This window comes from Nuphar pumila, chromosome 5, assembly GCF_984573655.1.
Source record: "Nuphar pumila chromosome 5, dmNupPumi1.hap1.1, whole genome shotgun sequence".
NCBI classification, from domain to species: Eukaryota; Viridiplantae; Streptophyta; class Magnoliopsida; order Nymphaeales; family Nymphaeaceae; genus Nuphar; species Nuphar pumila.
The window spans coordinates 12,501,746-12,529,160 of NC_143253.1; the positions used below are offsets into that span (position 1 = coordinate 12,501,746).

The 27,415-nt window shown below is 39.2% G+C and overlaps 2 protein-coding genes across 4 annotated transcripts; both read right to left on the bottom strand.

Moving 5' to 3' along the window:
- Window positions 1–3,553: 3,553 nt before the first annotated feature.
- On the bottom strand, window positions 3,554–26,606 carry LOC149836817 (RNA-binding KH domain-containing protein RCF3-like). 3 transcript variants are annotated; one of them, XM_090005593.1, is made up of 9 exons: window positions 25,861–26,606; window positions 24,064–24,525; window positions 9,393–9,641; window positions 9,225–9,297; window positions 9,040–9,113; window positions 4,306–4,385; window positions 4,080–4,185; window positions 3,870–3,996; window positions 3,554–3,758 (listed from the first exon to the last, which is right to left on the bottom strand). In XM_090005593.1, the coding sequence occupies exons 1-9, from the start codon at window positions 26,473–26,475 to the stop codon at window positions 3,715–3,717; spliced, it is 1,830 nt and encodes a 609-aa protein (XP_089861719.1). In that variant the 5' UTR covers window positions 26,476–26,606; the 3' UTR covers window positions 3,554–3,714. The 3 variants fall into 3 exon arrangements, 2 of the variants coding, with proteins under 2 accessions (XP_089861719.1, XP_089861718.1); XM_090005592.1 differs by having other exon boundaries at window positions 9,040–9,297; XR_016431843.1 differs by lacking the exons at window positions 3,554–3,758; window positions 3,870–3,996 and having other exon boundaries at window positions 4,306–4,388; window positions 9,040–9,297.
- Window positions 19,686–22,757, bottom strand: LOC149836818 (uncharacterized). Its single transcript, XM_090007132.1, has 2 exons — window positions 22,724–22,757; window positions 19,686–21,870 (listed from the first exon to the last, which is right to left on the bottom strand). Exon 2 carries the CDS (start codon window positions 21,603–21,605, stop codon window positions 19,824–19,826), a length of 1,782 nt encoding a protein of 593 aa, XP_089863258.1. The 5' UTR covers window positions 21,606–21,870; window positions 22,724–22,757; the 3' UTR covers window positions 19,686–19,823.
- Window positions 26,607–27,415: the final 809 nt, after the last annotated feature.

Genomic DNA, 27,415 nt, shown 5'->3' on the forward strand with positions numbered 1-27,415 from the left:
GTTGAAAATCACCTTTGACACTCACATCACATACTAGATTCATGATATACTTTCATTAAGAGTTACAGTTTTCCTACTTAGATGTGGTAGTCTAATTCTTATAATTTTTATCATTTTCAGGCAAAGAGTAGACCTATGAGCGGTTGCGGGATAAGGCATCAGATCGAGATTTTTGGACTTATTGTTTCAGGGATAGTTTGAGTTCCTTTTATGTTTTTAAAACTCTGATGTCATTATTCATTGATAGTGAAATGAAATAAACGTTTTGGCTTTCTCTCCACTGTAATGTTCTGAAATGTTTAACCCCATAATATTACTTGTTTCTGCTGTTATAAAAAAAATCATCTTAAATTTGGGTTACAATTTTGAGGCGTTACACAAACTGCCATGCATACCAATCTCGTACTCCAAAGCGCAAATGGGCGGTCTCCCAGAATAAATGAGAACTCCAAAAAAAGAGTCAAGAGAAGAGGAGACAACATTTAAGGAAGGTTGCGAGCTCTCAAACTGAGGCGTATGATTGCTGCAGGCAGACCCATAGGCAGATGAAACGATAAACATCAACTTTTGTGAATACGCTCGAGATGAGCAACCACCTTGGACTAGAGTGGCCCTGGATGCCAAGGCCTCGATAGGCGAGCAAAGGGCCGACTGAGAACCTTAGAAAACCTTGCGCAGGCACGAGGACCCAGCGACGTCGATCAAGGGAACCAGCCTAGCCAATAGTTGCTACTGGTCTTGAATATCGAGGAGCCATTGCAGCCACCAAAGGATAGAATGCCAGAGTCTCGGCATAGCTAATGCGAAGGGATCACCTACCTTAGCTTTTGCCTTAAAAGTACCTCAAGAAGCAGAAAAGAAAAAAGTTGAGATATAGTACTTGAGCCAGTAGGAAGAAATCATACTACCCGCATCAACCAAAGAGCACGCAACCGGCATCCCAGAGCTGCAATCATCACCGAAAGAGGAACCCTTTGAGACAGTGACAACACTAGATTGATGGGGAACCGGTAATGAGGTGCAGAACTCGAGTCAGGCATTGAGGGCGAGCGGTTCACCGAGACAAACGGGACTGAGATGGTTGAGCTAGAAACGGTTCCGTGTGAATGACATAGGCATGGACGATGACGAGATAGTCGACACCCAAATAGAGTTGATCTTGAAAGCCATGAACAAAGACGAAGGATTCTGCAGTTGGCCAATCTTTACCCAAGGCGAGAACGAAGTTTTGCACCGAGGGTGTTTAACTCGAGAAGAGGCATGTTCGTCAGAAGGAGAAGATGTAACATCACAAGAATGCCTGCAGACCGAGTGTCGCTTGGACTGGACCGACGCGGCACAATGGAGGCATGCACGGCGCTTTCAAAAATTGAGAGATAGACAACTGGGGAACCACCAGTCCCCCGTCTTAGCCCAGGAAGAAGAGACCGAGAAAGACTCTAGGAAAAAGATTGTTGCCATGATGACTTAACCTCCTGCCAGCCACAGATGGCGTTCGATCGAGGAGACCGACAATAGAAAAAAGGAGCTCGGAGTAGGGCGCCGATAGAGCAAGCATGAAGGGATTCAACCTTGATGGCCTACACGAAACACCGGTTGTCACTAGGGAGCAGCGAGCCAAAGGCCAGACAGGAAGCGAACACCTCAGAAAGGGAGGGCAACAGAAACGCCTTGGGGAAGCAGAGCGAAAGCTAGCCCCCAACCATTTAGAGCCTCTTGGATAGAGGAGAGGACCTGCTAGTTGACGAGCAAAGGGTTGGTTGGGCATATGCTCCAAAAGTAGAGGGATGAGGTATGCATGCCGAAAAAAGGGCCGACGAGCACGAAAGAGGAAGGGATAGAGGAAGATGTTCACTGAAAATGGGGTGCTAACCCCTTTGCCATCTAGGGAAAGAGATAGATAACATCCAAAAAAAATGGGGAAAAGGAAGAGCAGTTCCGCTGGACCAAGTCAGGGCACCATCGTCTTCTTGTTGGTGCTCCTGTGTTGCGGCTACATTCCTGCATCCGATGTCGGTCGAACGATGCTGGAGGGAGAGAATGCAGGATGCCAGATGAAGGTTAGGGTATGCAGCTGATGGAGGTTAGGGTTGTTAGGAAAAGGGGGAAGAGAGGCTGAGAAGCCATCTTCTCCTTGTGTTGCTGCTTCATGAGAGAGAGATACCTCACTGGGCTAAGGAAAAGGGCTTCTAAAGATGTCGGGAAATGGACGTTGGTTTAGGAGGATTGAAGAGGTGTAGTAGAGGTGCACCTAGGGTTGGTGAAGGAGGCACCGAGTGGGGGATAAGGTCACCGACACGGGCAAGGGAGGTCACCGGCGATGGGGCCCGACGGTAGTCAGAGAACATGTAGAGGGGAGAGAGAACGTCGGAATAGCAAGGGTTTGACCGTGCGTGAGAGAGAGATGATTTTTTGCTTTACGACGGTGGTCGGAGAGAGAGAGAGAGAGAGGTGGGTTTGGACCTAGAAATCTGCAGAATCGAAAGGCCAACCAGAATTTTCCTTTGTTTCTTTCAACGAAAAGAAGATGGGAGGCATCCAACCATTGAAATCAAGAGCAGAGTTTTTGTGTGTGAGAGAGAGAGAGGTTGTTACTGAGGACATTTGCATCCTAGTTATATTTAATTACAAGAGGTTCACACATTTTGAAGACATTCGTAAGCGATCATATTGTATTTACAAACATACATCTAGAGCAATTAGTTAAAGGAAGCTTGTATATTTTAGAGACATTTGCAAACACTATCTATGGATGTCATAATATATTTGCAAACCTACTTATTAAACTAAGTTCGCACATTTTGAATGACAAATATTATTTGTGAAGGTCGTACCATATTTGTGATTATAGGGTCGAGTGTTTAGTTAAATCTTACATTTTGGAGGACATTCGGAAAAATTATTGGAGTTGATCATACCATACTTGCAAAAAGTGCAAAAATGTCCTAAAAAGTCTAAAATCAGAGTTTTTGATATGCGGGGGATTTCGTCAAATTGGTAGGCATTTTAGAAAGTGCACCATTTTGCAAGGATAGTATCACCATTTGCCGTATATATAACACCCCTTGTTCAGCTATGCCTTAACGAGCTGCTTGTGGCTTCACTCGCCGAGCTCCCTTTACGTCCAACCAAGTTTTGGATGAGCCGAGCTCACGAGCAGCTTCTCTTGTTTGCAGCCCTAGATGCATGAGGAATGAGATTTCCTTAAAACAGTTTAACAAATCAAAGTGATGTCATACCATGCCCACAGAATTTCTCATAGATTGTTCAAAAAGAACAATAAGAGAATAATTATGTTTCCTTGAGTGGGAAGCAGCCATCCGATTCATAAAAACACCGGGATCCTTGCCAAAAAAAATGTGGCAGAGAGAGAGAGAGATAGAAGAGAGAGAAACTCGCACATGTCTGGACTTTGAAGAGGCTTAAGACCACGATAGTATGGTTTTATGGATATTCATCCAAATGTGCTGGTGGCGCACAGACGCATGTGCTCGCGTGCATGAACACGTGTACACAAGCAGGCATACACACAAAGGAATGTAGGCACACACAATTTGAATTGAACAATAAAACCAGAAAATGAGTAATGAATAAAGGATTCATATATACACCAGAGACGGGTACCAAAAACTTGTTAGGAACTGAACATATGTTAAAAAGAGCACAATTTGTGAAAGCATTTACATCGAAAGCAACTAAAGTGATTACATATAGTCAACTGGGTTGAGGCCCCTTTGGAGCATCATCTTCTTGTTCAACTGAAAAAATAAAATAGCAGTTTGAGTTTAGAAAAATTCTATTTAAAATATAATGAGAACGAAACATAACCATTTGGTCGGGCAGAAAATGATAAAGATGGAAATACTCACTGCTCAAGATGAAACCTTGCAACAGATTTTGAGCTTTCTCAGCTTGTTCTGGAGTACCAGATATTTTAATCATGTTTTCCAGCAATCCTGAGCTGTTCTCTACGAATTCAACCTTTGCACCTGATATCTGCGCTTGAGGATGTATTTGATAGCATATTACTATAAAAATCATCATAAGCATCCAAAAGAAAGTGCATGTAGAGATACAACCTCACTAATTTGTATAAGCTTGTTTTTTGATCTTGTCAGGGCTGTGGTTGCATGTTCTGAGATGGCAACTTCCACAGTTGTTTTAGTAACCACTGCTGCAGGAAATCTAACAGATAATCATCCAAAAAGAAAAAGAAAATGTAAGAGGGAAGCCATCAATAGGTACGATGTATATAATGCAAAAGATAAAGAGTAGAGAATGAGGTGCATTTATTAACAAATATACCTTTCAAGTGCACTTGGTATCTCTTCACGAGCACTGCTTTCCTCTGTAGCCAGTGTTCTACAACCATCTCCTCCTACATCCTACTGTGCACAAGGTCAACTTCTTAAGACATATTATCGTAAAATTCAGATGGAAGTGATTCAATCAACTTTTCAGTGGTCATGATATCAGTCCCTAGAAGACCCAGTAGGCCAGTTGAATGTGTAAGAATAAGTGGAACAAAAAAACTTCATTAAAAAATTTTATATAGAAGGAATAATTTATACTCAAAAAAAGTCTTTATGAACAATTTATGTAAATACTAAAATAAAGTTTATGAAATTTTTGACTTTTGTATCACTAAATAATTTAAGAATTGCCTTCAGACAAGAACAACAAAGTAATGTATTTTGATTTGAAAAAGCTCCATAAGAATTAATATTGCCACTTGTGGGGAAAAGTTTGAAATATGAAAGACTGCTTCACAATGATCCAGAATACATCTTCAAACTATAATGAATTCTGCATAATTCCAAACAAAAAAAAAAAGAAAAGAAAACTATAAAGAACTCTACAACCATCTTAAAGGTTCAGAAACTTTTTAGTCGCATTAGATAAAAGAACATGTTTGCCAAATAAAGTAATACAGAAAATTACAGCATTTCCTTGTGAGGATTATAAAAAAAGAATCTATTTATAGCAAAACCAATAATGACTAGCAGTTGAAGTAAATAATTTGTCATAATTGCTATGTGAAAGTAACAAGAAACCTATAGAGCAAAAACACCAAAAAAAAAACTAGGAAAGCAAGGTCATAGAAATAATAAAGATAAATAGTAAGGCAAAAAACAGATGCTACTAGCGTAGGAACCGAGCATCAATAATAACTTCTGTGAAGACCAGAAGATGAACTGTGTAATGGTATTCCACTAATTTAAGGTCCAAGCGTCCTGTGCTTTCCACAATGGATTCATGGCAGCAGGGGAGGGTATACCGATGCTGAATACAATAAATATTAACCACATCAAGAAAAAAAAAATCTCTTATAACTTGAGGTGTAAAGAAGACTAAAACACAAAGGCTGGGAGAGAAATGGTAATCAATGGTGCATAGAAGATATGATCAGCAAAAGTGATGGAAGAAGACTAGAAGAGCCTGGAATAGCCAAAAATTAATATGATTTAAATTCCCCCATGAATTGAGTGTTCTTATAATCTGTCACCCACAATTACTGTATCACAAAATAGGAAAATATTGCATGGATGTGAAATTTTATAAGAAAAAGTGATGGAAGTTATAATAAAATGTTGTCATGATGCTGGCATTCTTGCTGTAGTTGTGCCGGACAGTAGTGACAATCCTGAAGATATCTTTATTGTCATATCCATAACAACAAAAATTGATCAAGATGAGACAAGCACGCAGCTAGTACTAGTGTAACAACTCACTGCGCTTGGCTCACGCTAGAAGCATACCCACCAATATCGTTGATATTTTGAAAATATGATGATATTATTTTTTTGCAACAAAGTCTTATTTCACATATTTTAAGTATATATATACACATTTCTTTTCTAATTCTTTGTTCTTTATATTTTCAACATTTTCTAACTGTTTCTAGTAAAAGTTTTTAGTTGTTATCTTTTGTATTATTCTTTACATTTTCAGATTTTCTTAAAATGTCAAGATATTCCCAAAGAAAATGGTTTCTTCTAAAATCTCCAGAAGAACCCCTTGTCCAAAAATAGCTCAGAACGATACTAGTGAATATGGTTTGAAAGGGAAAATGAGATTGAGAAGTGATGTAGGGAGCAGAAGTGGGAAACAAGGGGTTTATACCATGCTAAGTGGGAAGCAATTAGTCAATATGAAGCATTAGCAAATTTAACAAGGAAATCTTTTAGAATTGCATACATTTTAAGAAACTACGGAATGCCATTCAAAGTCTATTCTTTGATGTAATTAAAATGGGTCAACTTTGGTGTTCTTATTATAAGAATCACAATTCATTAATTAAGTAATTTCTTTTTGTTTGTAAAAAAATAATTCTCATGCTAAGAGAACCAAGTTTCAGCAGCACATAATTTTCAGCTTTTGTAATGGCTTCACAAGAAACGAGCTTCATCAAATAGGTAGAGTCTTTCAATAACCATGATTTGAAGCACTTTGGTCATTTTCTTACTAATACTGTACTACAAAGAATTTGAATGTCACAGTGATCGAAATACATTGACAATGGAGTGATGGACGCTACCACAAAAAATAACCATCCAATTTCCTACTCAAATTCAAACATTGACAAAATAACCTAACAAAGCCCGTTTATTCACTTCAAACTACAAAGAAAGAGGGGGAAATTAATTTGAATATTATACTACAAAGAGAGACCATAAAGCATGTTTAAACAATAAACTAGATAAAAGGTTTAAAATTAGTAATGCAAAGTTTAAGTCTAAAAAACAATAACATATTAATATTTACTTCATATCATTTGATTAAAATAAAACAATGAAGATATGGTCAATATGAAGTCATTAATATGATTACAACTTTAGTTTAGACAGCATTAACAAAATTAATACAAAAAAGTATGGTTAAATCAGCTCTAGAGTCTAAACGTACATTTGCAAAGATGAGCACAAGGAGAGCATTTGAATGCCCCTGATCTTCAGGGAGATCCGGAGACGTGCAGATCACCTCCCTCTCAAACGAGGGATCTCAGACTAAGGATGTGAGAACCTTGTTTTAGGCATTCTGCCCAGTCCATGGATCTCTAGTCTGAAGGGGAAAGAGGGTAGGGTGTCAGACTGGAGATCCTCAAATCAAAGAACCGCGGATCTCTAGTTTGAGATCCCTCGGTTCTGAGGTCCAAGGGATTTAAATGTTCCCTAATGAACTAAAAACTGGAGTGTTTAGGAGTGTCATTGTTGATGCTGCGAATTAGGAGTGTCTAGGTAACATTGGTAGAAGTGTTGGAACATCACATGGCACATGTACAACTGGCACAACATGGTTGCTTACCCAAAAAAGTACAGGACTGCAGCTGGTTGTATACGTGTACATGTATCTGGATGTGTGCATACAGTTAATCGAACATTAATCACTTTTAGACTAACATCAGCAATGTTCATCTGACTAAATTGACAACATTTCTCTAGTAAGGCAACAATTTTATTAAGAAGACGAGAACACCCTCTGGCTTTTAGCCGACAAGGCGACAACAATATGATGAAGTAGCTGAGATTTCACTGAGATTTTGTGTAAGATTGGCTTTTGGAGTATGTGCCTTGCATAAAGAGAAGAAGAAAAGAGAAAGGAGGAGGCAGCCCAAGGGGATGTTGAAGGATCTATCGGAGTTTGATGTCCCTTTTGTCTTATTAGGTTATAAGCTTATTTACACAGATATCCCTGAAAATACCAAAAAATAGCAGTAGACCTATACACAAAAAATTGTCCAAAATATCACTAGATGTCTTCTCTTAACATTTTGGTACCAAAAAGACATGTTTTCCATTCAAAAGTTTGTTGGGTATCCAAAGCTAATTTTCACCAATTCAAGACATCAACATGAAACAAAATTTTGATGGAGGTCTAGCTGACGATAAGATAACCATGGTCACCAATATTGGCAGAACAACTGAAAACACATACTTTTATGAGGATATTTCAAAAGCTGATGAAATCCTGAAAAAACATGAAGATTTTCCCAAAAGAAATTTAAATTTATTGTGAAAATTTTACTCACAGAGGGCATCACCTACACCAAAAAAATGCAAAACTTTGTAAGCCAAACTTACTAACATTAATCTTATTGTGTGTGTATGCATGTGTGTGTGGGTGAGAAAAATATATTGTGATTTTGATCCATGATACCACATGTGTGTAGACTCTAATTTGCATGAATCTAACCCCCAAAGGTTAGACCTAACCATATAGATGTGTTTAACATGGTTTATTAACTATGTTAGTAAGCTTAACCATATCTAATATACCATAAGATTTGTTTTCCAACATGGTGAAAAATCGATGCCTCACAATTAATGAAGATAAGGATTGTTTAAAAATGAGCCAAAACATCATGTTGGAGTCAACTTTTACACATGAATTAGTAAATAAAGCATGCTAAATATGATCCAAAGGTTAGTTCTTGATTTTGGAGACTAGATTTATTTAAATCAAAAGTGTGCCACCATAAGTCGTTACACTTTCATAGAGGAGCAGTTTCATCATTGTAAGACAGTATCTTTTTTCTTTTTCATTCTTTATTCTTTTGTAAATAATGATTCTACATGGTGTTTGTAGTTTTTGGTCACTTCAAAACATTGTAAACGCCTTCTATATATGTTGTAATCTTGATAGTCTTTGTAATGAATGTTTTATTTTCTTGCATTCTTCAGAAACCTGTCCAAATACCCCAAGGGTGAGTCAGCTTGTAATTCTATTAAAACTTTATAAAACATATCTCTCCAGTCTCCAGTCCCAATAATATAAAACTTACTCTTCTAATTTCAACCTAACGAAAATCGAACCATCCTTCATATTTTAGAAAGAAGAATAGAAAATGAAAATAATGATCAAATAGAGCACGGAGAAATCTGCAATAGGAACTGATAATAGAAGAGCGAGATCAGAGGAAAAATCATTGCAAGTGTACAGAATGCCATGAGCATACTTCAATTGTCAATAATTTATCTCTAATGGAATTTTTGGAAACGTCCAAGTTATCACTAATAACACCCAACAATTAGCTGTCACCTTTGCTGGCCATGGAATTGTTGAAGCCTGTAGGCTCTGCATAGACATTTGTGGAGGACCATTTTCTTCATAACCTTCATTAGGCAATGTGTTACTAATGGGAGAATTAGGCTCAATTCCACCCATGTTACCAACATGGCTATCTAGAGGTATGCATGGAGGCTCCCTTGAAAAGGGGTTCTCACCAAAGAAATAACCTCGGAGCCTGTCTGTCAGCTGAAGAAGTGCTTGACGGGATGCCCTTATCTCACCTACAATCTGCAAGCATATGCCTTTGACATCAATAATTCAGTCATTTCAATCACATACAACATGTTTATGCAGCAAAATAAGGAAAAAGAGAAAAGATTAACCTGAACGAGCTCATCAGAACCTGACATGCATAATGGATGGTCTTCTCTTGGTAAAATTTGTATCTCTGCATTAGTTGACTTACATATCTCAGCAAGAAGCGCATCCCTTTCGCCTAAGTAACCGATTTCAATAGATGGAACAAGCAACCTTGTCTTCACAATATTTTCCTTGTCAGGAACAAGATCTACAATGTGGGTCTGTATATGCAACAAAGCTTCCTGAGCTGGAAAGAGGATGTCATCTTGATCCTATTAAAACCAACAAAACATGAAGGAATTGCATATTAAGCAATAAGAAGCATTTAGAGCTACTACATAATGTACAACCGTATACTAACAGCCTCCAAAGTGCATATATACAGCCCCCAAAAAAAGAAAGAAGAAAAACCAAATTTTGTTATATTAGAGTACCTGCCATCGTTCTTCAAGTCACAAGTTATATTGAGCAACTGGATCCATAGAATGCAATTAAAAAGTACTCCTAGCACACAACTTTCATGGCACATTTATTGCAAGCCACAAAATCTATCTGGTTGTATCAATTTGCAAAGTAAAATCTGCTCAAAAGTTAATCAGGTTACTGTTTTTACAGCAGATAAGGGACTTACTGTTTTCTGAAACAAAAAACACAGCTTTTAATAAGATGTCTGGCATTCTCATTCTGTATATACAATAAATGTTAACATAGGTCCTTATCAGTTTTAGTTTATTACAGTTTCTATATGAGGCATATATCTTCATCGGATAACAAATTCCCTGTGTACCACTTTTATGTACATAATATGATGCTCGCTGTGCATTTCTGTTGCAACCTCTTACAAGCTATTCATTGGTTTTGGCAAAATGTAGTCACAGTATTCTTCTTGTTATTGTATATGATATTTTAGTACTTACACAAATATGTTCAAGATATGTGCAAATGTATGAAGAATATGACTTCAGATTTTGGTCTCCAGTTATTTAATTTTGTACCAGATCATTAAAAGAATACAAGTATATAGTTATCTAACAGTTCACATGTACACCTATTGGCTATTCTGTCAACAAGACACAAATACGTCTGACAATTTTTTCACAGTCACGACATATATTTGTTTACAGTTGAATACACACAAAGCTGTCTTTTAAGGTATGCCACAGATGCATACAGTTACCATAAATAAGATTTCACATAAATACAGGACACAAAGTTCTAAATGTTCATTTCGGTACTTTTGTTGGAACTCTTTGAGTATCCATTCTTGATGATCTAGCAAACATTCTTAAAAGAGCGCATCTTCTAAAATGGTATCAGAGCTTTGTGATCAAGCTAAATTCATTTTCGGTACATCGGGAAACGTGCCACTCAAAATTTAAAAGTAAAGCTCTTTTTGCAATTCCTATGTACTTGTGAGATCGTGATCGTGTTCAAGTAAAAGATTGATGGTGCTTATTTGGTAGAGTGTAGGTGCTTTTTATTGGTGGTGGAGTACTCGTGATCTTCATCTTTCTTTTTTCTCTTCTCCTTCTTCATTCTTCATTCTTCTTTTTTCCTTCTCAAACCTAGTAAAATCGATGACAATGATAATGTCACCATGAAACCCATTAAGGTCAATGACTCTATGTAACATGGGCTTCAATTATAAAGCACCTTATATGAGAAAAGGGGTTGTGGGGATTAGTGAAAAAGGTGCAGGATCCGACCCGATCCATGTCACCGCCCATGTATGTAAAGGTCATGTATTTAGTTATCGGGTCTGGATATACCAGACCCGACCCATAGTGTAATATAAACTTAAATACATGTTTAGGTCACGATTTCTTTTTTACAGAAATCGTGACAGCCGCAGTCGATCTCTCCCTCTCTCTCTTTCTCTTCTCTTTCTCAATACAATACAGGAACAAAAGGAAAATTAACATGGTATCAGAGCCAAGATCCAGCTAAGGGCTGAAGTGGATTCCGAAGGTGCAGCAAATCAAGGTTTGAGGTTTCGCCTATTCTTTTCTTCATTTTCTTCAGTTTTTTTTCTACCACGATTTCAATCTCCACTTCTCGTTTTCCCTTTCTGTTTTCCCACTTGTTTCACGCAGTGAATCCCACGTGAATCCCTAACCTCACGTGGATTTCATTTCCACGATTTCTCCCTTTAGTGGATTCACATCTCACGTGAATCCCTAATCTGTTCACGCAGGATTCACGTGAATCGTTTTCCATTTCTGTTTTCTCACTTGTTTCACGCAGTGAATCCCACGTGAATCCCTAATCTCACGTGGATTTCATTTCCACGATTTTTCCACGATTTCTTGCCTAATCTGTTCACGCAGGATTCACGTGAATCTTGATTCACGTGAATGCTGTACATCAAAAAGGTCGTGAATTTCACGTGAATCTACTTCACGTGAATATTCTTTCTTCATTCAAATTTTTTTGCATATCCCAGTTGACATATAATCTGGGATTCTCCAAAAAAAAAATTTAATTTTTGCTGTCCAGCCTGCTGTGCGACAGAAAATCTGTTCATTTCTTTGCTCTCATTTGCCTCTTCTCGTATCATTTTTTGTTCTGACTGTTACGAGTGGTATTCACATTGAAGACTCAGTTTTTTTTCTGACAACTTCTGGTCGTCGATCTTTGAGTCACTCAGTGCAAAAAAAAAGGACCATCAGCAAACCTCTCTGACTGCAGACTGAGCACTCTGTGAATACTCAAAAAAAAAAAGGGGGTTCCCTTTCTTGTTAAAACTCCTTTTCATGGATCTTCATTCCTCTTCATCCAACCTTTCCTCAAGTTTTCTCACTCAACTCGTTTCTGAAAAGTTAAATACCTCAAACTTCTTGATTTGGAAGAGACAAATCATTCCTTTTATAAGGAGTCAAGGTCTCTTAGGTCACCTTGATGGAACCACTCCCGTCCCACTCGAATTTGTTACGAGAGAAGAAAAAGACGACAAAGGAGTAAGTTCAATTGTGTATGTCAAGAATGTTGAGTACCTCAACTGGGAAAGGAAAGATCAATCAGTGGTTGCATACATCACTTCCACCTTGTCCCAAGAGGTCCTTGTTGCCATTCCCGACAATTGTACTGCTCTGCAACTTTGGGAAAAATTGGTTCAAACATATTCACAAGTTTCGCAGGCGAGAATGGTTTTTCTCAAGAGGGAATTCCAGATGTTGAGAAAAGATTCCATGACTATCATGGAATATCTGAACAAGATGAAGACTATCACAGACCAACTTACAGTTATCGGATGCGCGGTGAGTGACAGCGATATGGTACAACAGACTCTGAGTGGATTGGGATCCGACTACAACATGATCGTCACTTCCCTATTGTGTCTCCCTGCCCTTCCTACCTTTGATGAGTTGAGAGCAAAATTAATTCAGTATGAGATGACTCTGAAAGGGTTCTCTGAGGAATCTCACGTTCACACAAATTCTCAGGAAGTTTTTGCCATAGGAGTGTCTTATGGTAGAGGACGCGGACGAGGAGGACAAGGGCGAAGTGAACACGGAGGACGTGGTTTGCTTCCCACTCCAAATATGTTAGCTCATGCGCAGGGGTCAAGATCCATTCCTACCTGCTTCCTTTGTAACAAAAAGGGGCATATCAAGGCGAATTGTTGGCATAATCCAGAGAATAAAGGAAAGGGTCCACAGACAGAAAACAAAAGGAAGTTCTCAAGCAGTGGAGAGATTAAAGATCTGCTGATATCTGCCTTGTCAGAGTTGAAATTGAAGCAGAGCGATGAAGGCACCTGGTTTGTCGACTCAGGGGCAGCGACTCATGTAACGGGTGATGCAGGTAAGATTTCTAATCCCATTCCTTATTTTGGAAAAAGTAAGATTGTCACTGGAGATGGATCCCACCATCCTGTTTCTCATGTTGGAAAAACTGTCATTCCCATGTCACATTCCACTCTTACTCTTTCTGACGTTCTTCATGCTCCTGACATTAAGAAAAATATTGTCTCTGTTTCCAAACTTATTGATGATAATAATGCTTCAGTTGAATTCACTCCCTTCTCTGTGCAGGTCAAGGACCTTCGCACGAGGGAAACATTCGCTAAAGGAAAGAGACGAGGCAATATGTATGTCTTTGAAGAAGCTCCTTGTCATGCTATCCACCTGAATTCAGAGCCTTCATTAGAGTCGTGTTCATCCTCTTCTGCTAATGTTTTTAGTATTTCTGAATGTAATAAGTCATTCTTATGGCATAGTCGATTAGGACATTGTGGGGGTCATTTCATTGAGAAACTTGTATCTAATAATCTCATTCCAAAAGAAAGTCTAAATAGGGATGAGAACAGTCACAAATGTTCCAGTTGTCTTTCCTGCAAGAGTCATGTATTGCCTTTTCATTCCATTAATAAGAGAGCTTCAAAACCTTTTGAGATAATCTGTTCTGATGTATGGGGACCCGCCCCAGTTGCCTCTGGATCTGGGAGCAAATACTATCTAATCTTTGTTGATAGCTATACTCGGTACCCTTGGATATATTTCATAAAAAATAAGTCGAAAGTCTTCTCTTTGTTTTAAAATTTTCTTTCCCTTGTCAAAAATCAATTTTCTGAGTCCATTCAATTTTTCCAATGTGATGGAGGTGGGGAATTCTCATCCCGTGATTTTATCTTTTTTCTTCAAAGTAACGGAATACGAAGAAGGGTGTCCTGTCCTCACACCCCTCAACAAAATGGAATTGCTGAACGAAAACACAGGCATATCGTTGAAAGTGCCATGAGTATGCTTCATGACAGCAATCTTCCCATCAACTTATGGACAGAAGCCTTTCATTCTGCCGTGCATGTGATAAACAGACTGCCTATGGTTATTCTGGAAAATAAGTCTCCTTATCACTGTCTTTTTGGAACTTATCCTAGTTATTATGATCTGCGTGTTTTTTGATGTGTTTGCTATGTGCATATCGATCAGTCCCTGAGAAACAAGTTTCAAGACAAAGCCCAAAAGTGCAGATTCGTGGGATATGCAGATGACTACAAAGGATATTGGTGTTATGATCCCACAAACAAACGTATCAGAACCTCAAGAAATGTTGTCTTTGATGAACAAAATTTTGATCACGGAGCTGACACAACGAATATGTCAACTGAAATTTACTATCCTTGGCTAAGCTCAGAACTTTTTGCTGGCTCCAATGAAACATGTTCCTCAGATTGCGTGCAACAAGAAGAAGAGGTATTTGAGAACACTGGGACGTCGGGATCACAGAATGCAGAGGAAGTATCGGGCAGATACAAAGGCATTGTCTATTCCAGACAGAGACCGACAACATCAAGCCATTTAGATGATGTCTCAGTCGCCAATCCTACTCCTTCTCATACCCTCGCAGTCAGAAAATCAAACCGCATACGGCATCCTATTGACAGGTGGGTTAGTTATAACAACTTCTCCTTGGATTTTCAATTGTTTTTAACTGCCATCAATAAGGATGAAGAGCCCATCATGTATTATCAGGCAGCAGCTTCTATGAAATGGGTAGAAGCCATGAATGATGAAATGCAAGCCTTGCATGAATGTGGAACATGGGAAGTTGTTCCCAGACCACCTGACAAAAATGTTGTCGGATGCAAATGGGTCTACAAAATCAAGTACAAGCCAGATGGAACCATTGAACGATATAAAGCAAGGCTTGTAGCAAAAGGATTCACTCAAGAAGCATGGCAAGACTATGATGAGACCTTTAGTCCGGTTGTAAGAATGGGAACAATTCGAATTATCATTTCCCTGGTTGTTGAACATGGATGGAAGTTGAGTCAGCTTGATGTAAAAAATGCATTCTTACATGGGGATTTGAAGGAGGAGGTATACATGGAACAACCCCCTGGATATCAAGAACAAAATTGTAAAACCCATGTATACATATTAAAAAGAGCCATCTACGGCCTGAAGCAAGCATCTCGCTCTTGGTTTGATAGCTTCTCATCTGAGATTCAGAAACATGGATTTTCACATTCCATGCTGGACCACTCATTATTTATCTTTAAAAGCCAGTCTGCGACCACTCTATTATTAATTTATGTCGATGATATTATCATCACAGGAAACTCTGCGGACCACATCCAAGAAATAAAAGACTTATTAGGTCAAAGGTTCAAAATGAAAGATCTTGGAGTTCTACGCTATTTCCTTGGTGTAGAAGTTGACAACCAGGCTCATGGATTGACACTCACTCAACACAAGTACACCGTAAATGTTCTCAGCAAGGCAGGCATGAAAGACTGCAAACCTCTAGGAACTCCGAGTGTACTTCATCAAAAACTTAGCGCTCATGATGGAGATCTGTGTGATGACCCCACCAGGTATCGGTGCATAATAGGAATGTTACAATACCTCACATTCACTAGACCTGATATTGTTTATTCAGTCAATCAAGTGTCTCAATTTATGCATGCGCCACGTACTGGACATATGAAAGCGGTCAAGAGGATCCTTAGATATCTGAAAGGGACTATTGGGGATGGATTGATATATTTACCACAGTCCCATGGCCAAAACGAGCACGAAATTACTGTGTATTGTGATGCAGACTGGGCAGGAGAACCCGACGAAAGAAGATCTACATCAGGATATTGTGCCTTCATTGGAAGAAATTTAGTCTCTTGGAGCAGTAGAAAACAAAAAGCTATCGCTAGATCAAGCACTGAGGCTGAATATAGATCCATGGCGGCTGCCACCGCCGAAGTCACATGGATCAGGCATCTTCTAACTGAAGTAGGAGAAAAGATCTCTCACACTACCTTGCTCTGTGACAATCAAAGTGCTATCAATATGTCATTCAATCCAGTACATCACAGTCGTGCCAAACACATTGAGATCGACCAACACTTTGTGAGGCAGAAGGTTGAAGAAAAAGAGATTGAACCTGAGTTTGTCAGTACTGAAAGACAGGTTGCAGACATATTTACCAAAGGGTTAACCAAGGATCGCTTTTGGATGCTTAAAAACAAGTTGTTCATGGTCCAAAACCATGATCAACTTGAGGGGGGGTGAAAAAGGTGCAGGATCCGACCCGATCCATGTCACCGCCCATGTATGTAAAGGTCATGTATTTAGTTATCGGGTCTGGATATACCAGACCCGACCCATAGTGTAATATAAACTTAAATACATGTTTAGGTCACGATTTCTTTTTTACAGAAATCGTGACAGCCGCAGTCGATCTCTCCCTTTCTCTCCCTCTCTCTCTTTATCTTCTCTTTCTCAATACAATACAGGAACAAAAGGAAAATTAACACAGGAACAAAAGGAAAATTAACAATTAGTTGATGGGACCGATCCAGAACCCAAACTAAATTTGATACCTCTTATGGAGGTTGAGAAAAATAAGACCTTAACCATTTACGAGAAAAAGTAGGAGTGGAGAATGGGACATACCAAGATTATGAATTGGCTCATTAGTAATGTCGACATACAAAAGTGTTTGAGTCTTGCAAAATTTGAACATGCAAACAATGCATGGGATTATCATAAGAGAATGTACTCTCTTAAAGATATTGCAGGTGTGCAATTTATAAGATAAAGTACGAAATATGGTTCAACGGGATAAAAGCATTAGAGAATATTATAATAGTTTTTCCGAATTATAGGAAGAGTTGGTTATTCTTGAACCAAAATGGCATTATCCGGAAGACATAGAACTTTGTCAAAATCAAATAGATAAGGAGTATTTTTTTCAATTTATTAATGGTTTGAGATCAGAGTTTGAATCAACCAAATCCGAAAGTTCCTTCGATAGAATACAAGATAGAAGAATTAAGTATGGAGGAAAATAGGCTTAAAAAGAGAATCTTCAAGTGTGATGATGACTCGGTCTTAATCGTATCTAGACCGAAAAACTATGTTCGTACCTTCAAACCCCCACACTATGAGAGGACAAATGATGAGAAGCAAGGAAATGAGTTTGAAAAAAAGAAAATCATTTGTTACTATTGTCGTGAATCAGGACATGTAAAAACATATTCTCTAAAATTGAAAAAGTCCTATGAGAACAAGGTTGCCTCTATTGGACCTCCACAAGAATCAAGTGAATCATCCATTGAAAACATATCCTTAACTCAATTAGTGGAGGCACTTCAACCACTACTCAAAGGAGCATCTTCATCTGCAAGAGTTTTGACTTTAAAACTAACAAGTTATATGCAAATTATCAAAAAAAGCTACAGATGTTTTGACTTTAAAACTAACAAGTTATATGTGTCAAAAAATGTATCCTTTTTGGAAAAGGAAAGTTTTTTTTAAAGTGAGAACACTAAGGAAATAAATGAGTATTCCTTTTTATTGAATTTAGTTCTAAAGATTGATGAGTGTGATATTGATGAAAACCAAAAAGATAAAAATGATATGATAAGTGCAGAATCATTCCATAACAATCAAGATTATATTCAATACTCTAGGTATTGTAATTTAGAACATCCATGTGCTCTTGAAAAATATACCCGTAATAAAAAACAGAAAGAGATACAAACAAGGACATCCAGAGTGTCAATAATCCATGGAAAATTTGTGTCTTATGAGTCTTTTTTACCTAAGTATCAAGCCTATATTGCACTAATACATATCTACATAAAACCTTTCAACTATGTTGTAGCAAAAGAACATCCTGAATGGGTAAAAGCAATGACGATATAATTAAATGCCTTAGAAAGGGCGAATACCTAGACTATTCAAGACATTCCAACAAGCAAAAAGCCTATACGTTGTCGATGAATGACCACAGTTAGAACCTTATTAGCTCTTGCATCTGTAAAGAAATGACATGTATATCAAATGGATGTTAAAAATGTGTTTCTCAATGAAAGCTTAGCTGAAAAAGTTTATATGGAACCGCCACCTGGCATTGATATTCCTAAAAGAAGACTTTTTATTTAAATAAGGCCATGTATGGCTTTAAAAAAACACCAGAGGCTTGGTATGACAAGTTTAGTCAAGTTATCCTTGATTTTGGTTTTCAATATTGTCTTACTGACACAAATTTGTTTGTTAAGATTTCTTATGCAGGTATTATTATCCTTCTCCTTTATGTAGATGACATGATCATCATTGAAAGTGATAAACATGGGGTTAAAAACATTAAAAGATTTCTCAAATACATTTTAAAATGAGTGATTTGAGTTTTTAGAATTTTTTCTTGGTATAGAAGTTGTTTATTCTTCTAGAGGCTATTGGATGACTGAATCTAAGTTTGCTTTAGATATTGTTGGCAGGACTGGTATCTCAGACGAGAAAAAGGTCGCCACTCTTGAAGTTGTAAATGTCAAAATGAAGATTGATGATGAAGAACCACTTAAAAATCCAACACCTTACTAGCAACTTGTCAGTGCACTATCATATCTCTCCATTATAAGACCTGACATTGCGCATGTCATCCACACAGCAAGCCAATTTCAGCATTCTCCTACCACTGTTTATATGGGAGTTGTTTTATGTATTATTAGATATATTAAAACTTTTATTTTTTGAGGACTTTTTTTGTCTATTTCTTCCTCCTTAGATTTAATTGCTTATACTGATGCGGACTGCGGAGAAGATCCGAATAACTGACACTCAACAACTGATTTCTGAATATTTTTAGGTGAATAGCTGATTTCTTGGAGGTGCAAAAAGCAACAGAAAGTCTTTCTCTCATCAACTGAAGCAAAGTACAGAGCCATGGTTATAACCACTATTAAAGTAGTCTGGCTAAGACGATTGCTTGATGACATGGTTGTTCAGAGTACAGGAGCATCACAACTATGCTGCGACAGCAAAAGTTCTATTTATATTGACAGCAACCGAACATTCCACAAACCAACTAAACACATTGAGATGGATTGTTACTATGTACGAGAGGAATTCTTACATGGCACTATTAATCTTCCCTATGTTTCTTCAGAATATCAATTAGCAGATTTCTTTACCAAACCTCTCGCAGCCTATGTCACATGGGTGCGGGTGCGGGTGCGGGTGCGACACGGGTGCGGCGCAATTCCAAAAAATTTGGACACGGGGACTCGGCTATATATATATATATATATATATATATATATATATATATATATATATATATATATATATATATTAAAAAATATATATTATAAATATATATATTTTAAATATTATAATTATATATATATAACAATAAATTAACACATAAAGATTGTAAATTTTAAAGCAAAAAAAAAGCAATTCTTAACAACACAAACTTACCAAAATATAACACATAAAGAAGCTTGTGAGTGTGATAAACAACAAAACTTATCATAAATCTGCCTCATCGTCTGAATTAGAAGGAAGAACAGGATCGATGTAGTCCATGTTGAGAGTATGTAAATTATGTTCTCCCTCCAAGTCAAAATCTTCTGGATTTACATCCCAATTCTTGGATGGTCCACAACTGCATCAAAAAATCACTATATTAGTATCTAACTTAAAACTTTGAATACAAATATGAAATATTTAAATACAAACTTTGAATACAAAGAAAAAAAAGTACCTATACTCTTCTTTGGTGCGGCGAGAAATTAATCGTAGATTTGAGTGAACATATACCAAATCCTCTGCTCTTTTACTAGTGAGTTTGTTTCTTTTAATGTTGTGAATTTGAGCATATGTACTCCAATTTCTTTCACAACAAGATGATGTAGCAGGTTGAGATAACAACTTCATTGCAAGACGTTGCAGATTTGGTGTCTCTGATCCATATGTTGCCCACCAATTAAGGGGATCTTCCTCGTCCCTTGCCACAAGTGCTGCTAAAGAATCAAATCTTCCAGTAGAAAACTTGCCAAACTCACTATTTACAACCTTAAACATGTGAGGATCATTAAAAACTCTTCCCAAATATATCATTCTATTTCTTGATATCTCAGGATCTTCATTTGGAGAAACACGACCAACACCTGCTGTCAACCATTTTTTTGCATAGTATTTTGGATTGAGAGAGTGTGCCATGCAATGCAAAGGTGTATTGCTTTTATCCCATCTTCTCACTAAAACTGAATGTACATGATTGTAAAATTCTGAATCATCAAGTGCAATATCTTTCTTCTCATGTTTAAAAATGATACTTTGAACTTTTTCAATCATATTGTCCCACATTTCATAAATTCTATGAAGCATGGGTACATCTCTGTCAACTTCTCTCAGCATTTCCCAAATAGGCTCTGTAAATTCAACAAAATATGTAATTTTATCCCACCAAAAATCATCACAGATGCATTTTTTGATAGCTTGAGCCTTGACATCATCTTCAGTACGATAAAAATCCCAATCTTGATCAGCCACCATCATCATCAATGCATTCTTGAGTTGCTTAATTCTTTTTATCATAACAATTAGAGAAGCAAAACGAGTTTCAGCAACTTTCAGTAACTTGAGATCAGAATGCCTATTAAATATAGAAAGGGCATGATGATGGTTTACAACAAAATTTCTAATATTTCGAACATCATGCTCTATTTCCTCAATCCATAAGCACATTTCATGTGCATGTGCATCATCTTTTGATGGATTGCATATACTCTTAAGTGCCAAATTTAAACTGTGTGTTGCACAAGGAGTCCAAAAAATATGTGAATATGTATCTTCACTTGCCAAATTCATTCCTGCACGACTGCAAACTGGAGCATTGTCAGTAATGATTTGCACCACACTTTCTTCACCCACTTCTTTTATCACTTCAACAAATAATCTCTTTAAATATTCAGCATCTTTATACTCTCCAGATGCATCAACAGTCTTCAAAAAGATTGGCCCATTTAGTGAGTAAGCAATGAAGTTTATCAGTGGTCGCCTTTGTATATCAGTCCACCCATCAGAAACAATCGACACTCCATGTCGTTTCCATGCAAATTTTTGGGTCTCTAGCAAGTCTTCAATTCTATTTTTTTCCTCTGCAAGAATGACTGTTCTTAGTTTTTCTGAACTAGGAGGCACATAACCACTCAAATTGCAATTAGCCAAAGATGTAATCATATCTTTCCAGTATGGACTTCTAGCTACATTAAAAGGAATTGAGCTTGAGTAAAAGAATCGACCAATCTTTTTATCAATTTCTGCTCTTGCCATGTTTTTGAATGACGCTTGTATTGTTTTATTGCTTTCCATCTTTCTTTTCTTTAAAAGCTCTTCTTGTGTATCACTAGCAGTAGGAAAAGACAAATTAATCGAATCGCTTTTCATCTCTGCAATTTTCTTCTTTTCAGCTTCCTCTTGTTCTTTTTTTAATTGCTTTAACATGTCTTTGTCAACCCCAGAACATGCCCTAATTCCTTGACCACGAATATGCAAAAGATGTGCTTTCACACGCGTATAAGAACCTGTGAAAACAGTCTTACATAGATTACAATGAAACTACACATTCCCACCACCACCACTACTAGCTTTTATCCCTTTTGTCACAAGCCTCCAAAGTGGTTGAGAAACATCTAATTCAGGGTTAGAACTTGAACCAAATGTATTGACACTACCGCTAGAACTCGCCATTATATCTGAAAAGTGAAAACTGAAAAGAAAATAATTAAATAAGTAAATAAAATAAAGTTAATAAAACAAGGAATATTGGAGGGGCCGAGCCCCTCTTCTGCGAGCAGAGGGTGCAGGGAGGGGGGCCGAGCCCCTCCTCTGTGAGCAGAGGGTGCAGAGAGGGGCCGAGCCCCTCCCCTGCGAGCAGAGGGTGCAGGGAGGGGGGCCGAGCCCCTCTTCTGCGTGCAAAGGGTGCAGGGAGGGGGGCCGAGCCCCTCCTCTGCGAGCAGAGGGTGCAGGGAGGGGCCGAGCCCCTCCCCTGCGAGCAGAGGGTGCAGGGAGGGGGGCCAAGCCCCTCCTCTGCGAGCAGAGGGTGCAGGGAGGGGGGCCGAGCCCCTCCTCTGCGAGCAGAGGGTGCAGGGAGGGGCCGAGCCCCTCCCCTGCGAGCAGAGGGTGCAGGAAGGGGGGCCGAGCCCCTCTTCTGCGTGCAAAGGGTGCAAGGAGGGGGGCCGAGCCCCTCTTCTGCGTGCAAAGGGTGCAGGGAGGGGGGCCGAGCCCCTCCTCTGCCAGCAGAGGGTGCAGGGAGGGGCCGAGCCCCTCCCCTGCGAGCAGAGGGTGCAGGAAGGGGGGCCGTGCCCCTCTTCTGCGTGCAAAGGGTGCAGGGAGGGGGGCCGAGCCCCTCCTCTGCCAGCAGAGGGTGCAGGAAGGGGCCAAGCCCCTCCCCTGCGAGCAGAGGGTGCAGGGAGGGGACGAGCCCCTCCCCTGCGAGCAGAGGGTGCAGGGAGGGGGGCCGAGCCCCTCCCCTGCGAGCAGAGGGTGCAGGGAGGGGGGCCGAGCCCCTCCTCTGCGAGCAGAGGGTGCAGGGAGGGAGGCTACGAGCAGGGTCGACATACCTGACGGAGGGGGAGACGGTGGCTGCCTGTCGCCGGAGTTCGGATCGCCGGCGTGGTTGCAGGAGAAAGCTGCAGGGGCTGAGGGGGAGAGGCAAAATCGAGAGGGTAAGCCCCTCTCCCTGTCGATAAACCCCTTTTAGGGTTCGGCTGCCAAAAAAAATTTGGATCTGGGTTGGGTTTGGACCCGACCCGACCCGGATCCAAAACAAAATTTTAAACTCGAATTGGACAATTTTGGACTCAGTCAAAGTTGACCGAGTCCAAAATGTGGTCGGACTCGGCCCGGACTCGTTGACCGAGTCCGACTCGGAGTTGACCGAGTCCGGGCCGAGTCCAAAGCCGCACCCGAGTCCGCACCCGAGTCCGTGCGTGTCGACGCGGGTGCGGCAACCCTTTAGCCGAGTCCGTGTGACATAGCTCGCAGCTCTTAGATTTCACTTTCTCTTGAACAAACTTTTGGTTATCCAACCGTAAGTTTGCGGGAGAGTGTTAAATAATGTATTATAACTAGGCTAACTAGGAATTTTTACTTTTTCTTTTTAGTTTAGTTTGTATAGGATTTTTCTTTTCTTTTTAAGCTTTGTTTTGTTTGTATTTGACTAGTCAACATTTGACTAAGTCAAATACAAAGAGTCGTTGGACTCCCAACGGGCTCTAAATAGAGCCGTTGGGAGCCCGACGACTCTCTCTTCTAACTCCTCTATTGTGTATAAATATGGGGCATTGCCCCCTCTCGTTGTATTGAATTTTGGTGTGGATTACAATCAATAATATCATTATTTTTTCCTCTTATTGTTGAATATCTATTTTTGGGTATTTGTGTATGAACCTTTCTTGGTTCTTCTGAGTGTTCATTTTGGTACTTTTGTTGGAACTCTTTCAGTATCCATTCTTGATGATCTAGCAAACACTCTTGAAGGAGCTCATCTTCTTACAGCTTTCACACCATGAGGTGGCAGGATTACATAAACTCAACTCCCTTTTCAAAAATTCTAGCAGGAGATTGAATAGATGGGCAAGCATGCTAGCATACCAGTAGTCCACCAGTAAATTAAACAAGACTACCAACTATCATTGTCTTGACTTTTACTCTGCAATATCAGCATAATTGTGTTTCTTATAATATAGAAAGGGATGTTCATCTGTTTTTCAAATATATAGTGTTTCTCCTCCCATGAGATTCAGACAACTCTCTCAGATGTCATCCACAGCTTGTTCAAGTCATTGCAAGTCGCGCCATTTTGATTCTGACTTGCAGCATTTTTCTTGAATGTGCCAAAAGGATAAAAATTAAATGATGAAAGAAAACAGATGAAGTTTTGAACAACTTGGTTAAATACCTCATCTGATGTAATGATGATTATCTGCTCATCACATCCTGGTACAGGATCAGCAATCTTGACATTCACACCAACCACATCACGAAGCAAAGCAAGTAAACCACGGTCCTCTCCAGCAATTCTATCAATTCTGTCACACAGGCATAATATTTGAAACACTATCTCTTCGCTAGACAATGACTCCATATGATCTGCATTGTGATTGGCATCTGAGTCATATTTTCCATATCCAGATGGCTGCAAAGCATATCCCGAGTTTCTTATTCCTGTAGAAGGCCCATCCGGTGGTCCTCGGATTGAACCAGAGTTCATATAGGGTGTGAAATCATCGTCAGGAAAGAAATGTTGGTCAGGTGAATGCAATCTACCATGAAATGTACCACGGTCACGCAACGGGTTCTCCTTTAAGCGAGATGAAATAATAGTCATGGCTTTCTTTACAGCATTGGCATCACCTACCGCCTGCACAGAAATTTGTGAGATGATGGCAAACAAACTTTATAATGTGATGGCTTGACTATAATCAAATGAATAATTTCTATACAGCAGTTTGGCTGAGTCTAAAGAGCCCTCTAGGCTGAAAACTTGTGAGGGTCATTTTTCAATCATAAAAGTCCAATTCAAAAGATGGACAAACGTAATGCATGGTATATATGCTACCAACAACAGTATAAGCCTATAAGGCTTTCCTGACAGAATGCAAACAAGAAAATATTTCTACTTTGTCAAAACAATGTGTCACGTTGACCAATATCATGAGCAAATTATTTCTAGTAGTAAACAGAAAACAATCAAATTATGAAAATGGATTAAATTGGCCATCTGCACTAACACATCACACATAAATAGACTAAACAATCCCTTAGAGGATAATACTAGAAAGATTCCAACAATTTACAGGTCTAATCTGCCAAGATAAAAAACAAAAATATATATATAATGGGCTTGAAGGGTGGGATACTAGTCAGTGTTTGAGCTCCTGAAGAACTTCAAAAGACAATGAAGATGTAATGATCTGATATTCAAATGATATACCCATGAACAATCACAAAATGTAAACATCCAGAGCTCATAACAAGAAATGAAAGATTGGGAGAGTGAGAGTTGGATTGGATGCAAGCATATAACTTAAACAAACAAATAAAACATACAATTCCAAATTTTAAAGTGTGGTGCCTGAACGCAGTGCGTGGATGCACATCTTCACCCAAAATTTAAATTAAACTTTGGATACAATTCACCCTATGCAGGTGGCGTTCTAAAAACTCTCATTCAACCAGAAAATTGGGCATGTCATCAACAATCCCATATCGCAATAGGTCACTCTCCGGATAAATAAGCGCATCTAAATCATAACATTTACCATGCATCCAAAACTACAAAATCCAACCAGTGGCTTTGCCTTACTCAAAAAACAGATAATAAAATGCCGATCAAACTTATGAACAATTCGAACGCACTCAAACAGACCAAAGATTTAAAAAGAAAAAAGAGAGAAAGTAAACAAAATAGAACAAAGGAATAAGAAAAAAAAAACAAATTGGAAGGAGGAATACATTCATCGTGTTCATAAAATTTAAAAAAAAAAACACATTGATGCAGAAAACTGGGATGAAGTTGGGATATTGCATTCCGCGGTTTTAATTAACCCGCTTATCCAGGAAATTGGGATAAGCTAGGATATTGCATTGTGGAGGAGAATGTAACACCGCATGAAATCCCCCTTTTCTGGATAATGGGTACATCAAAAAAGTGAGATTCTGAGATGGAAAGCTAAAAAAAGAGGGATGGGAGTACCTGAACGAGCTCATCAGAAGGGGAAACACATCGAGGAAGATGGTGGTCCCTCGGGAGGATACGGATGTGGGCATTGGTCTCCTGCCGCATCTGCTCGATTATCTTCCCTCCCTTACCGAGCAAGCACCCGACGTGGCTGCGGGGGACGACAAGGCGGGTGGCGATGCGGCCGCCGGAGGCGGCCGAAGGGTCGTCGTCCCAATTGATGATCCGCTCATGGATCATGAGCAGGGCGTCCTGGGCAGGCGAGTGCGGGGAGATGCCGCCGTCGGGCTCGCGATCGCGGACGTCGGTGATCTCGATGATGCGCTCGTCGTCGCCGGGGGAGAGCTGGTGGACGGTGATCCTTGCGCCGGTCTCCTGGCGGAGGGACTTGATGACGCTGCCGCCCTTGCCGATGACCCCGCCGGTCTTGATGTCAGGGCAGAGGATGCGGAAGCAGGTGCTGATGGGCTGCCCGGCGTCCACCACCGGCGGGTACGTCCCGTGGCGGTGCCGGCTGTGGTGTCCGCCGCCGCCGCTGTTGTACGGCCGCTTCGGCCGGTCGTAGTAATGGGAATAGCTGTTGTTGTTGCTGCTGCTGCTGTATGGTCTCTTTGTTCTGGACCTCTCCATCTCTTATTTGATTCTTGTTGGGTGATGGTGGTGGTCGTTTGGGTGATGGGTTTCGGTATTGAGAGGCATACAAATATGGTGGTGAGGTGTGGATGTGGGTGTGGGTGTGGGTGGGTGTCTGTGTGTGTGAGTGTTGTGGTTTGGACTCTGGTCCTCTTCTATTGGTAGTGTCTGTGATCTCTCTCTCTCTCTCTCTCTCTCTCTCTCTCTCTCTCTCTCTCTCTGAATCTGTTGGATTGCAAAGAACTGAGTTTGGATCCTGATAGCGCCGCAACGGGAAAGAAATCAAAGGATGGTGCTAAGGGGGAAAGGGCCGGCCTGGTGAGGACGGGTTCTCTATCTCTCTCTTTTAGGATGGTTTTGTTGAAAATTGTGGGTGGGTGACATGCATCTTTGGTGAGTCATGTCACGAACATACAACCCGACGCTGACGCAAGTATGGTGAGCAAATTCAGATTTTTTAAGAAAAATAAAAATGATATGTACTTTTTTAATTATCAAATAAAAAACTTAAATCAATTTTGAATACTGATATAGGTGTTTGTGTGCTTTAATTGTTTATTATTATATTTAATAAGATTAAAGTTTTGAAAAATAAATGAGCTTAATTGATATATTCATGAACAATACATATTTAAATTAAATATAAAATATGAAGACTTCCGTTTTAAGTCTATTACATATTGTTTATAGTTTGTAATGTATTTATGTATATATTACATTAATTGTAATGCATTGAAAAAATAAGATTTGAATTAGTTTTTACTTATGCACCTAAATATTTATTTGTATATGATAAATAATTATCATAAATCTTTAGTTTGTTTGTATGAATGTATGTTTTAAGGTTTATAAATGAAATGCAATATAGTAGTATTTTATATATTTAATAATCAAATTTATGATTGTTTGGATCTCAATATTCAAAATGATTAACTTG

Bases quoted from the DNA above. Each gene is read 5' to 3' on its own strand.
- LOC149836817 (XM_090005592.1), bottom strand. From the start codon at position 26,475: ATGGAGAGGTCCAGAACAAAGAGACCATACAGCAGCAGCAGCAACAAC. The intron at 4,386-9,039 runs GTGACAGCTAAT...TGTGCACAGTAG, and splicing joins CAATTCCATGGCCAGCAAAG to GATGTAGGAGGAGATGGTTG. The intron at 3,997-4,079 runs GTTGTATCTCTA...CCTCAAGCGCAG, and splicing joins AGCTTATACAAATTAGTGAG to ATATCAGGTGCAAAGGTTGA.
- LOC149836818 (XM_090007132.1), bottom strand. From the start codon at position 21,605: ATGTTAAAGCAATTAAAAAAAGAACAAGAGGAAGCTGAAAAGAAGAAA.